This window comes from Nicotiana tabacum, chromosome 8 (assembly GCF_000715075.1).
Source record: "Nicotiana tabacum cultivar K326 chromosome 8, ASM71507v2, whole genome shotgun sequence".
Lineage (NCBI taxonomy): Eukaryota > Viridiplantae > Streptophyta > Magnoliopsida > Solanales > Solanaceae > Nicotiana > Nicotiana tabacum.
Window position 1 is genome coordinate 191,280,196 of NC_134087.1, and position 16,161 is coordinate 191,296,356.

A 16,161-nucleotide genomic window follows, 5' to 3' on the forward strand; every position below is an offset into this window, starting at 1 on the left:
TGAGGATGATCCTGATAACATAGACGGGCGAGATGGGATGTGCCTCAGGCCAATGGTTGCATTAAAGCATACAGGATGTGGGACACATTTGTTTTTTTTTTTGTAATTTATGTACATATGACATTCGGTAAATAATAACAACACTTTTTATTGTTTACATTATATGTGCATTATGTTTTTATTTCTCTGATTCTTCATTATTTTAATACTACAATACAAACACAAACATAGCAACTTAACATAATTTAAATTCAGTACAACTAATGAAAATACATGACACAGAAAACATAAAGATAAAACAGTACACTCAACACATACATGTGTTTGTTTAGTCACTGCCGCCTATTATTCTCTGCTCCAACCACTTAAATTTCTCTTCCATTTTATTTTTTCTTCTTCCACCTCTTTTAGTTTCTCCTGCAGTGCCGCAATTTCTTGTTGTATTTCAAAGATCTGGCGTTGGTATTCAACGTTCATATTCCAAACATACTGCAAACTTAATTTATAGTATTACTGGTTAATGGGTTTATCATACCTACTGCAAACTTAATTTATAGTATTCCTGGTTAATGGGTTTATCATACCATTCCTCAAACATACAATGATTTTCGTCATTGCGTCCAAACAATTGTTGACACATCCAGTATTTGCGCCCAACATTACCATCAGACCAACATACCTTCAAAATCACACGTTTGCCACAATAGCACCTTAGTTGGTCATTGCGTCCAGACATTTGTTAATGCAAGAAAAATAAAAAATTTATGGAAAATTTTGCTATTTGTTTTGGTTAAGCGCAGATAATAACTAAAATGCGCTAGTCATTTATAGGCAAGAAAAAACACATACCGTGGTATTTAACCACACTATGTTTCGCGTGCTAATAATTCTTTATGGTACAATACAACTTTTTTAGAAGATAGCTTTTCCATAACGACAACTTTATCAGGTTGACAAGACAATACACACAACGTGGTATGTAACTGCGCTATGCTTCGCGTGCTTATGATTCTTTAGAGTACAATAAAGCTTTTCTAGAAGACAGCTTTTCCAGAGCGACAACTTTTTCAAGTCGACAAGACAATACACATAACGTGGTATTTAGCCGCGCTATTCTTCGCGTGATAATAATTATTTCGAGTGTAAGAAAGCTTCTTAAACTGAACCAAGTCATATATATTTCAACGACCTTTTGAATAAATATTACAACATCTATTAATAGATCCCCATGGATCACATCTTAACACTATCGATCCCTACCTTGAAAAAAATATGGCGAATGACAATTGTTTTTTTAATAGATTTATGTTAGATTGTTGTACTGAAGTATTAATGTTAAATATAAATAAGATTTAACAGCAATGAAAACATAATTTTATTTCATACATTCTGCAAGATAAACAAGTACATACACTTATTACAACCATATTACAGAAACAAAACACTACGTGTATCTTGATAGTTGGGAGCATTAGATGAACTTCCACCAGGAGATGGATTACCACCGCCATCCAAACCAGCTGAAGGACATTTACGACGGTTTTGTCCTGTTTGCGAGCATATTCCATATTTACGCGCATAAACGGTATCACCAACATCCATTTGGTTCCGTATATGCATTCTTTTTTGCACTTGTAGCTTACACAAATACTCCTTGTTACACACCATTTTAAATGGTTCCAATGGCCAATAATGCTCAGCACCCACTGGCTGCAACTGTCCACTATAGATGTTTAAGTATGCAGTAATACTATATTCCTTATCAATGTACCGGGTTGCCGCGAAACATGTATGTTGAAAGCACTTCATGGCATGTGAGCACGTCCACAAGAACACAACTTTTTGGTTTCATTTAAGGTATGTGTATTATTTTCCCGATTTTGATGGATAGCGGTGCGAACTTCAAAAATATTTCGCTCATTGAAATACTGTAAAAATGAATGCCAATGTGCTCGCCTCCTATATTTCTCAAATCGTTTTATTGGTATTGCCATAAATTCAACACCCTTCTCCATCAATGACGATGCACCTCTAGCCCTTTCAACAAACCTCTCCGCCATTTATTTGAATGACTTCCGCACCATGGTAGTGACAGGAAATCCACGTGCAGACTTCAATAACCTGTTAAAAGACTCTGACCCATTTGTAGTCAGGATTCCCCATCGTCTGCCACCATCCGCATGCAATGTCCATTTGTCAAGCTCATGCCGCATCAACCAAAGATAGGCTTCTTTACTGTACATAACTTAAAATATAGCCATGTCGATCAGATATCAGACAAATACCTGAACGTTGTCTGACAACATGCTCATTCAAGTGGTTTAAAAATAGCGTCCACGTCTCTTGGCTTTCATTGGTACAAATACCAAAAGTTAGGGGAAATATACCTCCATTACCATCTACTATAACGACGATCAACATCATACTTTTCATAGACATGAGTGCCGTCTATGGATATTACCGGCCGACAATGCACAAAACCATCAATTGCTGGTTTGAAAGCCCAGAACACATATATGAATATATGTTAATGTATTCCAGAACTCCACTCAAGCTTCCATTCAACAACAGTCCCGGGGTTAAAGTATTGCAATGCGGCCATGTACCTGGGTAGAGATGCAAATGACTTATCCCAGTTACCATAAATAATTTCAAACGCACGTTTGCGCTCGAGAAATGCCTTTTTGGTAATGGTACACCCATATTCCTGGTGGAAAGATTTAATACACTCTTTGATCTTGTGCCTTATGGAGGCTTCAATGTGTAGAATTAAGACAAGAGAAATCAAGTCAACATCCAAGTTAAAGTGATTCCCACCGAATGTGTCCATTTTACAATTGTGGGTGCCAATGTATTTATCTACAACCCACATATTTGTTTTCTTCTTCCTCGCACACAACATCCAATTACAACCCATAAACCATCTACGGTAAACAATCTTGTATACATCTGGAGATGACTCCCATACCATCATCTCACGACACTCTTTTATGCTAAATATTTACACCACCCTGCTTAGGCGCGCTTTATCAAAAAAAACATGACCTTTGATAGAACCGTTGGTCTAGATTCATCCCATATTATTGTCCGAATTTTGTTAATATCCCTTGTGAGGGCATCCACATCTGGCATACTTGGCAAATGATCAAGGTAGGGAATATGCCTTGAATGAAACGACACGTGAGACTCATACACTCTTGGTCTAACGGGAGGTGGAACATGATCCCTCGTCAAATCAGGTTCAACATTCTCTTCCTCCTCCTTATTACCCTCGTCAGGGAAGGGTGTGTCATCTCCAAACTCATCGGCGTTGTTGTTATAATCACTATTATCTTCCTGACTCTGCGCATCTGCTAGATCCCGATTAAATATGTCGTCTTCGGGCAATTGAGTAAGGACAGGACCATCAAGTTGCTCATTTTCACTACACAATCAAAGAAATAATGAGTTACTCAAATTAGTCCAAATAATATATATAACTTTATATATTCACTTACAAATCATAATGTGTTGATATCCTATGATGCATATTATCTTGTTGATGCTGACTCCCAGATGGACCATCATGATCGAACACATCAAAACTTGGCATATTCCAACTGGCCGTTGGTTCATAACTTGTAAAATTCATATCTGGTCGGTACCTCCTGTGGAATATATGAGTGTTAATACAAATATAATACATAAAAATAAACATTGTAACACAAAGGACAATTGAAGTTTACCACTCGGCTTGTGGATTATGTAAACTAGGGGAAAAATTATTTCCTCGCTCCTCATTTGCTTGTGGAGCTAAGTTTAGATCAGGGCAAACTCTTTCACCCGGAACCTCTTCGGCTAAAGCTGCTCCAAAATAATCACCCAATGATTGAGAGATATCCCTACTTTGTGCAACCTCATTATTGCGAACGTCTTCAGCCTTGACGTATATTTCCAACAGTTTTATCACAATAAATTCCCGGTATTCATCCGGAGTCCTCAAAAAATGTCTCAGAGTTTAACCGTCTTTGATGTTAAACTCAGCATAACGAGCAACCCCTTACGAAGTCACAGAATACGGATATCTTCTGATCACTTTAAGATTTACCGAACGTTTGCTCACACTCATTTAATTACATAACAACAATACCAATCTATCGTGCTCCATTTTAAGTGGCAACTTAACATAACACTGTGGAGATAAACTATAGCTTACTGAGTTATTCGCCACCACAACCTCACCCCCTCCCCCCAGTATAATGAAATCCTAATTCTCCGCTCTTCAAACAGTATGACAAAATGCGAAACAACTTAACAAAGAAAAATTTCACAAGACTTGAGAATATTTCTAAATGAGTTTTTACAAAATCCTTAATGTCTTTAAATAAGGCAATACCAATCCGGGGGGTCGAATTTTTTGAGGTATAGCGCCTTAAATAAGGGAGCTATACCCATTTGAATTATGTTATGTCAGTTAAGCGCAGAAGAATTATTGGTGAGCCCACAAAATATGTATAGCGCGGTAATAAAAAGTGCTATACCTCCTGTCTTTTCAAATTCAGGTATAGCGCTTTAATAAAGGGCGCTATACCTCCTGTCTTTTCAAATTCACGTACCCTTTTAAATGACGCTATATCTTAACGGGCAAACGGCTGTTAAGGTATAGCGCCCTTTAAAAGGGCATTATACATATTTTGGTCACTATTTCCCTCCCTCCCCCCCCACATATTTTGGTTGTTTAAGTCCAAAAGAATCACATTTTGATTCCGGACGCGTGATTTCCGGTCATCTATTTAAGCCTCAATCGAAGTAGCATGTACTTGTGAAATTTGGTCGAAATATAGAACTTCATTCGGACATCACAATTATTAAAAAGAACATCAAATTAAAATACGCAAAACTTAAGACTAAAGGAAAGGTCTACAAAGCAAACAATCCAGTGAAATCCCTCTTGTCACGTGTAATCAAAATGTCCAGTGTGTCCAAACTCCAAAGCAAGGTATAACGTATAAATACAAAACCACAAATAGAATCACGTAAACGGTTACACAATTTAAAACCCTCCATGCTGCGTCGCTTGCCTCGCCATCGCCAACTCACCTTTCTCAACTCGACCGAGTCAAACCGGTTCAACTCCTTCACCGGCTCAGCTCACCGGTTCAAATCTCTCCGCGCTAAATATTTCGTCGTAATACCTACCAGAACTCAAAACTATAAATCATTCTCAACAACCGGGAGCCGTACGCCGGCGAAAATGGGCTCAATTCCGATGACGGCGTCGGTGCTGGAGGATTTTGTTCACGTTGATGGAGGAGAAAGTGCTAATTCGAGTGTAGAAGGCTCGGAGGCGAGTATTGAAGATGTAACTTCGGCGAGTGTAGAAATGACAGCAGGTGGCCGCTTTGAGCACCCTTATTTAAATATAAGTTGATTTTGAGGCGGCTAAAGTTTGAATAATTTCGGCTAAAAACGACTAATTGTGCAGGTGAAGGATATGAAAGGAAGGTTTTTCCGGAGGGATTGTCGAGGAGTGTAATGAAGCTCACTTGTGAATCTTCTACGGACGCAGGCATTTGCGATGTATATGTTGTTGGCACTGCTCACGTTTCTGCGGTAAATTCCCTACTTTTTTTTAATCGTTTTATTAGAAATAATGCTAGAATAGAGAAAATTGAGTGAGAAATGTCCATATTCATCCTTTATAAGTTTATTTCATGCAACTAGCAATCACAAAGAGAGGTGAAAAGTAAAGTGTCAAGAGCGAATGTTTTACATATTTTTCGTCTTTTAAGTTGAAGGAGTGATAGAAATCGTATTATCTGTTTGTTTGTTGCAATTATTAGGTATTTCTACTAGCATTATTTTATAAGGAGGTCCAGGTGATTTTTGTATTCAAACTTCAAGAACTTTTTTACGGCATAAAGTTTCTTAACTCTAGAATTTTATTTTGATATAATTCATGCTTCCCGTAGTAGAGACTGGATCAGTAGTTCATCCATAATTGTTTGCTGAAATGATGCTCTAACAACATAGGATTGTTAGATATTTTGTGAGCATTGCTTGAGATGTCTCTTAGTCTTGGATTTGACTCAGCATCTGCTTTACATGGCTAAATTGAAAAATATAATTAAAATTCTTGAAGTTGAATGGGAGAAGACGTGATATAAAGTGATTTTGATTAAGTTCCCATGCCTCTATAAACTTTTCTCGCTACAAACTGAGCTTGTATAAATATGTACTTTCTCCATTTTTCGTGCCTCATCTTTCCTATTTTCTCCTTTCTCTTTGCTTAGGTTGATCAAGTTTGAAGCTTTATATGATATGGATTTTTTATTGGGTTAACCATTCATATTAAAGAAAAAGATGTTGTAAAACAGACTGACTTATAAAGGGTGTATGATCATCTTACTTTACTATGCATGGTTACAGGAATCCTGCCAAGAAGTTGAAGCAGTGATCAATTTCTTGAAACCAGAGGTCATACTTCTAACAATCTGTTGATGCATAGCAGCTTGTGGTGCATGCTATATATTTCAATCCTTTTTACGTTTTGAACATCAGTCTGATTCATGCTGGGTTGTTGATGATAGGTTGTCTTCTTGGAGTTATGCTCAGGTCGAGTGGGTGTACTCACACCTCAAGAATTAAAGGTCAGTCTTACAATCAGTAGGCACTCTTTTTATCATTTCACTAGTCATGTAGTTTGCACAGAACTTTGGGAAACAGAGAATTTATTTGTGTTAGGAGAAAATCCAGCAGTTAGTAGCTAGTGTTATAAGTATTGGAATTGTTTATTCTGTTAGTAGGCTCTCCTTTTATCATTTCAGAATTTACGTAGTTTGCAGAAACTTTGGAAACAGAGAATTTGTTCGTGCTAGGAGAATATCCATCATTTTGGGTAACTAATGTTTAAAGGTGTACATATTTAGCACATACAGACATATGTAGACAGCATTAGGACTGTTCAAAATCGAACCGAAACCGTTTAACGAAGAACCGATAGCTTATTGGCTTATTGGTATCGATTATTGGGGTAATGGATGGTGAACGATTGAGATTTTATAATTAACGGCTTAACGGTTTGGGAGCGGATTACTCAATTTTCTTATCGGGTAAATCGTTAACCCGTTAAGAATTTTTATATTTACACTTTTACCCCTATGTATATAAAGTACTATTGAAACCCTAAACGGCTAAATCCCTAATTTCTATTTTCTAATTCTCAATTGTCTGCATCCACTAGAGGCAGAGAAGTAGTCAGTCTCGTCTCTCTCTTGAAGTGTGAACTAAGAAGTCGAAAAATCGAAATCTCAATCATTAATACGTGTATGTCTGTATGAGCAGTCTTGATGGTATTAAAAATTTGGTTAATACGTGTATGATAGTATGAGTAGCCTTGAAGACTCTTCAATTATAAAATACCGTTTCGTTAGATCTTAGATGTTATTAAAATTTTGGTATTGATTTGAAACTGTTTGGTATTGATTGAATGATTGTTCAAAAAATTTCTATTTGGTTTAGGCGATAAGCCGCCCGATAATTATTAATCCGATACCGATCCGCCTGTTGTCTTACTGGATGGCTAGCGGATTACTACATTTATAATCCGATAACCGTTCAGCCGAACCGTTAAGCGTAATTATCCGCCCGATCCGCTCGATAAGCACCCCTAGACAGCATATGTTCGTCTCAACTGGTGTCATTTTTGATCTGTCTCACTTTAGTACTTCATATAAACATGTTATATTGCCATTTTTCTCTGTCTCTGATCTTTTGCAATTTGTTTGTTTATTAGAAGTTTTAGGTTTAAACATGTCTGTCCTGACTTTACTAAGGCACATCAAGCACATTAGAGTAATGCATGTTCCAGTGGACTGGCCATGAGTCATGGAAAAAGTCCAGATACATTCAAGGAATCAAGGGTGTATCAGATGGTGGGTATGTTGTTATGTCATCTCGGTCATGGACACAGATGAAAAGTGAAATGACCTTTTGATATAAGCTATGCCAGAGAACACAATTCTCTGTCTCTCTCGCTCTTCTGTGCATATGTTTTTTCGGCATCATGGTATTAATGTCTTAATTGACAGACATTTCAAACACCTACCTTTTCTAAATTTCTATGTTATAGAAACAAATAAGTATATTCTGTGATCCTGTCCTTGCTTGATTTATCATTTATTTGAGTAGTTTCATGTTACCTAGTTTTTGTATCATTTAGCTGTATTACTTTGTACCATGCGAGATGTTATAGTGGATCTTCACTTTCTCCTCTTCAGGTGAACTTATAATATTCTCAATTCTGAGATGGCCAGGTACCAACCATGGGAGAAATGGTGGAGATGTGGAAGAAAAATCAAAATCCATTTGGGATACTGTACAGCTGGTTTCTCGCCAAGGCATGACCTATCTCAAAAGTCATCTTTACAGTTTGGAAGTGCTACTTTGCTCCTTACCATTGGTGCTCTGGACATGCTGATCACTCATTGGATCTATGTTGCATTTTAGGTTGCTAGCAAGCTTGAGGTATTTCCTGGGGCAGAGTTTCGTGTGGCGTATGATGAAGCAATGAAGTACGGTGGGAAAGTGATTCTTGGTGACCGTCCTGTGCAAGTAAGATGTTTTGATTCATTCCATTGTTGAATTTGTTTGTTTGCTTCTGTGACTAAAAGTTATCACGTGCATCCCTTCTGTAATTGGATAATATTTTTACATCACCACATATCTCTTGTGATCATGGCACAATTGAGGTTGCATTCATGTTGTGTCTGGTGAACATCAGAATTGCTAAAGTAGGAAAACTATTGTCCCTTCTCATCTCTCTCTCTCTCGTTCTTTTTGACACACTAGAGTACCACTTTCATGGAGTGCAGGATCTGTATAAAAATATGAAGTTTCTTAATGCTTTTATGATGTTATCAGCTTACAATTACACTTTCTTTGGTAGTGTTTTCTACCTGAAAAAAGAAGAAAAAAGAAACAGTTTCACATATTCACTGTTCCTGCTCCGTATCGTTGGTTTTCCTTATGTTTTTCAGTTTAATGAATTGTTATATCTATTTTAAGAACAGGTGACATTACGAAGAACATGGGAAAAAATGCCACTTTGGCACAAGACAAAATTGTTATACTCTTTATTATTTCAAGCAGTGTTTTTACCGAAGCCTGGAGATCTCGTCAAAATGGTAGGTTCCTTGCAGAAGATTTTACGAGGTTGCCCCTCTCTGCATAAAGTAATATTCTCCCCTTTTGTTTTTCTGGTTTTTCTTATTATCTTGAGCCGAGGGTCTTTCGGAAACAGCCTCTCTACCCCTTTGGGGTAGGGGTAAGGTCTGCGTACATACTACCCTCCCCAGACCCCACTTGTGGGATTTTCCTGGGTTGTTGTTGTTGTTGTTGTTGTAGTATCTTATGTTGCTTATACCAAACTATTTTTGGCTAGCAGTTGAAGAAAATGGATGATGTTGACATGTTGACTCTTGTAATTCAAGAAATGAGCAAGCAGTTCCCAACTCTTATGGATACCCTAGTTCATGAGCGAGACCAGTTAGTGCCTCTGACCCCTCCCCCCTCCCCACCCCCCCACCCCCAAAAAAAAAAAAAACCACATGCATGATCTGTTGGTATGATACAAGTTCGGCCTGCTGCTTTCTTGTTTTATGGTTTTGTTTTGTGAATTCAAAGGTGTTATGAAATCTGTTTTTACTGGCTTTGAGTCTAAAATCAGGCACTACTGTCAAGTTTGGTATCTGTACTTAGGATTTTAGAATTATATGGCTTTTGTCTAAGTTATTCCAGATCAAAACTTTGAGAATACACTGATTAATTGCTTCATATGTCTTTGGATATTCTCTCTTAGTTTGATATGGATACATTTTGGTATAGGCTGTTCGACGATGCCTTCCCGTATGTACGCGTATAATCAGAATTAATATGAGTACAGGGACTCATATATGTCGTGCAAGGTCTAGAGCATGAGGACGGTGCTCTATCTCTCAGTTGTGCGCATTTAGTGATAGGGATAATGAGAGAGTTTTCCCCAGGAATCCTCCGTGTTTCATTGCTTATCATTTTTCCTATGTTCACTTCTAGTTTTCCCAGAGCTTCATTGCTCATCATTTTTCCTTTGTTCACATCTAGTTTTCCCAGAGCTTCATTGCTTATTACTTATGATTGTTTGCTGGGACTAAGGAAAGATGATATAAAGCTTATCAGCTTATTTAAGCTTAAATGTCATCAGTCTTCAGCTTATTCAGCTACAAAATGGTAATTACCAATGAGTTAGAAGTCCAATCTTGGCACAAATTATTTTATTATCTAATTAAACAGTCTAATGGTAACTTCATTCTTCCTGCCTAGCAAATAAAAACAAAAGTACAAAGAGTGATTGAACCGACATTTTGGTTTTGACATTTGACAGTCTTGAAAGTCATTACTTGTTCCATTTAACAAATCTGAAGAATCCGTCTCTCTCTCTCTCTCTCTCTCTCTCTCTCTCTCTGTGCAGGTTTATGTCATCAATGTTACTAGAAGTTGCCCGTGAACACAACTCTGTTGTCGCAGTTGTTGGTAAGGGTCACCTGCCAGGAATCAAGAAGAACTGGAAGCAACCTATTGAGGTAACAAGCATTTATTCATAGTGACAATATTAGTAAGACTTGAATGTGCCCTGTTGTGCATTGAGAAATATATGAATTTGCTTTCCTATTCGTTTTCTAAGACTTAACTTCTGGAAGGAACATAGTTTACTGATTCGCTGCCACAGGTTAAGGAACTGCTATCAATACCCTCGCGCAAGCCTGTCATTACTGTTGCGAAAGTTTTGACAACCATTGGAGCTGCAGTTGCAGGAGTGACCATAATATCTTGCATCTATGTTTCAAGCAAGAAATAATCATGAGAGATGTCTCAGATATATGTGTCTTGGCTTCCAATTTAGACATCACCGAGGCTAATCTATTGCGACTTTCAGCATCTGAGGTGGCCGTACATTGCTGCTGCTCTTCTACATTTTCAGCAGTTGAGGGTCATTACATTGAGGAAAGGGAAATTGTCATCTTGCAAAATTTCCTGTGGACACCAGAGGAAGCTTTTCTAAATTCTAAAAAATTGCATGCAGAGCGATAATAAGAAGTAATTTTCCCATAGCCCTTAACTTGTTCAATTCACATCTTTTATGATCATCCCCCCTTTCTCTCCAAATTTCACTTGATCTCGCTGTTTCTGTCTTCCGAAAATGGTGCATTGGCTCCTCAGCTTGTTCTCTAATTTGATATATTTAGCCTGTCGTTTTGTTATGCAGCAGAATCTTGGTCATATAACAGAGCAACATAAATTGAACACAAATTTAAATAGTTGCATTCCTATACAATGGACTTTTGACTGTTCAACATATTGTGAGGCCCATATATTGGGCAGATATATCAAACCCCCTGTCCCCTAATTTCCAGTTGTAGTTTTCTTCAAACGCATTAGCACATTAGACAGCTTTCTCGAGTTTTGGGTGCAGAATTGGCCTTCCAATTTGGCTGAGTTGAAGTCGAACATTATGATAAACTAGCAATAGAGATAATCTGATATCAGGAGCAACCCTCTTTTCTTTTGGGTTTTTGGCTGGGGATTTGAAGTCAGTAGTAGCTAGTTTAACCTGAGGTGCATGTCTTTTTTCCTAGTACTTCATTAGGTCCATATTGGCAGGAATTGCTTGATTGCTTTGTTTATTTGGCCCAGATTGTCGCAAAATTGTGTTATTAGCTACCAGTAGGGAATTATCAGTAGAGTAGTTTTTGATTTACTGTTGTTATTGACAAGATTTATTTGAGATACTATAGTTGGCGCCAGGGGCGGCCCTTCCATAAAGCAAGTAAAGCAACTGCTTTAGGTCCCATATTTGTGGGGGTTCCATTTTTTATTACTTCTACTAAGTTATGTATAAGTTTAAAAAAAGGTTCTGTGAAGTGAAAAAAAAATAATTTCTTTCTTTAACAAGAATAGAGAAGAAGGATTTACAACTGCTATGATTTTTGCCACGAAAATTACACTTGAAATTAATATCGAACCCGAATTTTGTAAGAAATGTATGATATATAGAAACAATTTGATGAGAATGTTGATAATAAAATCTCAAAATCTTTCGAAGAGTCCTTTGGAATTGATTACTTTATACATAGTAGACAAGACTATTTTTTTTTCACTTCAAAATAGATTTGATCATTTCAAAGCATATGAAAATATTTTTGCTTTTCTATTTAGCGGTAAAAATTAAAATCACTAGATGATGGAAATTTGGAAAAATATTGCCTTGATCTTGAATGTTCCTTAAAGCATAATAATCAATTTGATATTGATGATTTAGATTTATTTTCGGAATTAAAAATATTAAGAAAATAGTACAATTAGAAGATAACAGTTTAATTGATACATTCGGTGAAATAAAAAGATTTGATTATTTTTTCAATGCCTATATTACTTATGGAATAATGTTAATAACTCTTGTTACCGTCGCTTCAGCGAAAAGAAATTTTCAAAATTAAAATTGATAAATTCTTACCTAAGAAAAACAATGTCTCAAGAAATGTTAATTAAGAAAGACTTATTAGGATTTATTGATTATAAGAAAATTATTACTAATAACTTTGTATCTAGGAAACGCTAGAGAAATAGACTTCAAATAAATAAATAAATAATTTTTTTTTTAAAAAAAGTTAAGTATATAGATAAATTTGGTTGGCGCAAGTGGAAAATGTAAAGCTTGCGTTCCCAGGATTTGCAATGTCACTGGTATATAGATCCATTTGTTAGGCAGTAGACTGCACTGCCACACTGGAGGTTTTTTTTCTCCTTTTTTTTTGTGTTTTTGTTTTTGCCTTTGTGGTTGATGCTTCTTTTTAAACCTTAGACTATCCCAAACTCATTCTTCCTCATTCATTTTTTGGCATCAGTTAGGCCCTTAATTATTTTTCATGTAGAATTTTGTTTGCTAACCTAGTACCGTCACATTTGTTCCAATATTATATATGCCTAAAAACCTTTTTTTTTTAATTTTCTAAATAAGATTTATTTACTCTATAGATAAGTCCATAATATAGAGTAAAAAGAAAAAAATATAATATATCAAGAAAGGATAAAATAGGTATTTGACCACCGAAAATTTGAGAAATCTGGTTGAGTTTAATACTAAAAGAGATAAGAGTTAATAATTTAGAGGATAAAATAGGTATTTGACTACCGAAAGTTTAAAAAGTCTATTTGAGTGACCTTTTAAGTGTTATAGAAATAGTTAAGTGATTTTTCTGCTATAAATAAAAGAAATATTGTATGACTTTATTAGGTAATTTGAGATAGTGGAGTGATTATTTGAGTAATGGAATATCTTTGTTGTCGAATTTGCTAAAGTTAAGAATGGCGTCTACACTTTAGCACAATTGTCAATAAGTCCTCACATGAGATGCTTGACAAAGTGAGTATTTCTCCATATTTTTTGGATTTGGCCAAGGAGGGTGAGAGGAAATTACAAGTTGAATCATTGACTCTTATCAAATATTTAAAATAATACTTCCTTCTATAACGAATTGTACTTTATCTTTATATATTTAGAAATAATTTAATTTTAAAAGATTATGTTTATACTTAATGAAATGATCATTAATTTATAGTCACAAATTTTTAGAACTTATTTTAGTCTGGCCACAAGTTCAAAAATCTTCTTTCTTTTCGTCAAACTTTATGAGATGGAAGGAGTAATAATTATAATAAATAAATAAATACATAAATAAAGATTATGCTACAAGAAACTGGATTGATTTTCCATTTTCCTCTCACCCTCACCCAAAAGCAAGGAGAAAAACTTCTTTCGACAAGCAACTCGTGGGAACATACTGACAATGGTGCTAATAGAGTAAACGCCATTTTTTTTTGTTTTATTTGGTTTCCATCCGATGTTCAGTATTCGCATAGGGATGTTGATTGATTTGTTTTTTGCTCCATCAAAGAGAAATCGTTCCTTATCAAGATTTTTTCAGTCGTAAAACACGAATCCGTAAAATTTTTGGTTAACAATGAAGGAGTTCTATCATATTTATCGCACCATAATCCTTAGTGGTGAGTATACGCCATTCTTAACTTCAGGTAATTCGTTAATAAAGAGCATGCGGCTGGTCGTCTCTTCAGCTTATTCTATATCAAATATATTTATATATAGCCTTTTAGGAAAAAGAAAAATCTCAGCAACAACAACTGAATATTGAAACAACTAATTAAGTTTGGCGCATGCTTTAAACAATGACTTTTTATTTGGAAAATTAAATCTAATACGTTCATAATAATGGTGCATACGAGGTCTAAGGCCTTCCAATCATAGGTGATAATACCTGCTATACATGGCTGCCAAACTCATACATGTGCTACGACATTGTTTACAATGGCTGTTTTATGGGTTCAATGATTAAGATTAATTTTTAGTATTTTTAGTATTGAACCCATTGTATTTTTTTAAATTATGGGTTCAAATGTTCTATTTATTGCCTATTTTTTATATTATTTTATATATAATTAAACTCATATTCCGCATCGAAAATATTAGATTCATATGAACTTGATGCAACAATACTATTTCTGCCTCTGCATTGAAATGCATGCTAAATAAACACAGTTGATGCAGTTCTGCTAATTGTTTTTTTTTTATCAAAATCTACTCACTGAGATAACGTATTTGATATGAACAGCAAAAAGTGGATGTCGAAATAGTAAAAATAAATTCGAAGTCAAAGCTAATTAAGAAAAAAACAAAAGTTTTTTTGTTTTCAAAATTGGAACCTAATCAAAATATTCACCAGAAATTAGGCAGAAACCACCAATTTATTGGTACCTAATCTCTCGTAATCCTAAAACCATAAAGTACAACAAATAGACTTAGTCACTATCCACAACAGTAGAGAAATAAGTTATAGTATGAAATTAGTTACTAGCATTAATTAATTAAATTTTAGATATTTTTTTAACCATAATAAAAAGTTGATGTACGACAATACATATAATTGTCAATATTAACTATAAGTCTTGTTTGGTAACATAAAAAATAATGTAAATAGCATGTGATAACAGATTAACAACAATGGTAGCATACCGTTTTTTATACTATCAATATATATAAGTTAAATACTTTAAGAATTTATAACTTATGATCGTCACGAAGTATCACTTTGGTGTGTCATAATTAGGGGTGTACATGGGTCGGGTTGATTCGAATTTTTCAATTACCAAACCAAACCAATTGTCTCGGATTTTTAAATTTATAAACCAAACCAAACCAACAAAAATCGGGTTGTCCAGTCACAGGTTTTTTCGGGTTTTCCAACAAAATTTTCATAGCATAAAATTTATAATTTGTTCTCTAATATTTCTTAGATCCTAGTAGGATAAAACTATATAAGATGTTACCCAATAAAATAATATAAAATAATGTGAGACGAGTCATAATTATACTAAAATACTTAACAAATCGCATAAGATAAATATGGTGTTAGAGCTAAGTATTAATTACATGACGAAATAGTGTTAAAAGTGAGTTATGCATTTTCACTATCTAAATCAATACGAAATTAAAAAAAAATATCCAAGCTTGAAATAATACATTAAAAGAAAATTATTGTTATGTATAAAATATTTTAAAACTTGTATGTATGTAATGTCGGGTTTGTTTAGTTTCGGTTTGACTTTTCTTTTAGTTAAAACCAAACCAAACCAATTATGGTCGAATTTTTTTTCTAACACCAAACCAAATCAAACCAAACTATAGTCGGATTTTTTTTTCTCGGCTTGACTCGGATTATCGGTTTGATGCGGTTTGTCGCTTTCCTTTGTACACCCCTAGTCATAATGATTATGTGTTAGTACATAGTTATTTAATTACCATTTAAACTTATTATTTTGGCATTGCTTGTTGAGTCGATCATTTCAATTATTTGGGGGGTGAAAATCGTTTACACCAACTTTGCTTTCAAAACCAAATTCCTCCAGCAACTTTAAACACATTATTCTTTTCTATTCAATGCAATATTTAATTTGCCTTTTGATATTTTTAATTTCATTTATGTAATACCTTATTATATTATATATGAAATTTTATTTACTGCAAAATCTGTCAGTTTTTTATGATCATTAGTTTAATATTACGTGCATTAT

The 16,161-nt window shown here is 35.0% G+C and overlaps 1 protein-coding gene across 2 annotated transcripts; it reads left to right on the forward strand.

The window, feature by feature from the left end:
- The first annotated feature begins 4,992 nt into the window (after positions 1-4,992).
- LOC107800069 (uncharacterized) lies at positions 4,993-11,333 on the forward strand. 2 transcript variants are annotated; one of them, XM_075219953.1, is made up of 10 exons: positions 4,993-5,372; positions 5,465-5,592; positions 6,409-6,456; positions 6,570-6,629; positions 8,295-8,378; positions 8,488-8,592; positions 9,051-9,212; positions 9,425-9,525; positions 10,487-10,598; positions 10,745-11,333. In XM_075219953.1, the coding sequence occupies exons 1-10, from the start codon at positions 5,045-5,047 to the stop codon at positions 10,871-10,873; spliced, it is 1,257 nt and encodes a 418-aa protein (XP_075076054.1). In that variant the 5' UTR covers positions 4,993-5,044; the 3' UTR covers positions 10,874-11,333. The 2 variants fall into 2 exon arrangements, with proteins under 2 accessions (XP_075076054.1, XP_075076055.1); XM_075219954.1 differs by having other exon boundaries at positions 4,999-5,372; positions 9,051-9,164.
- Positions 11,334-16,161: the final 4,828 nt, after the last annotated feature.

Bases quoted from the DNA above. Each gene is read 5' to 3' on its own strand.
- LOC107800069 (XM_075219953.1), top strand. From the start codon at position 5,045: ATGCTGCGTCGCTTGCCTCGCCATCGCCAACTCACCTTTCTCAACTCG. The intron at 6,630-8,294 runs GTCAGTCTTACA...TGAGATGGCCAG, and splicing joins TCACACCTCAAGAATTAAAG to GTACCAACCATGGGAGAAAT. The intron at 9,526-10,486 runs GTTAGTGCCTCT...CTCTCTGTGCAG, and splicing joins CTAGTTCATGAGCGAGACCA to GTTTATGTCATCAATGTTAC.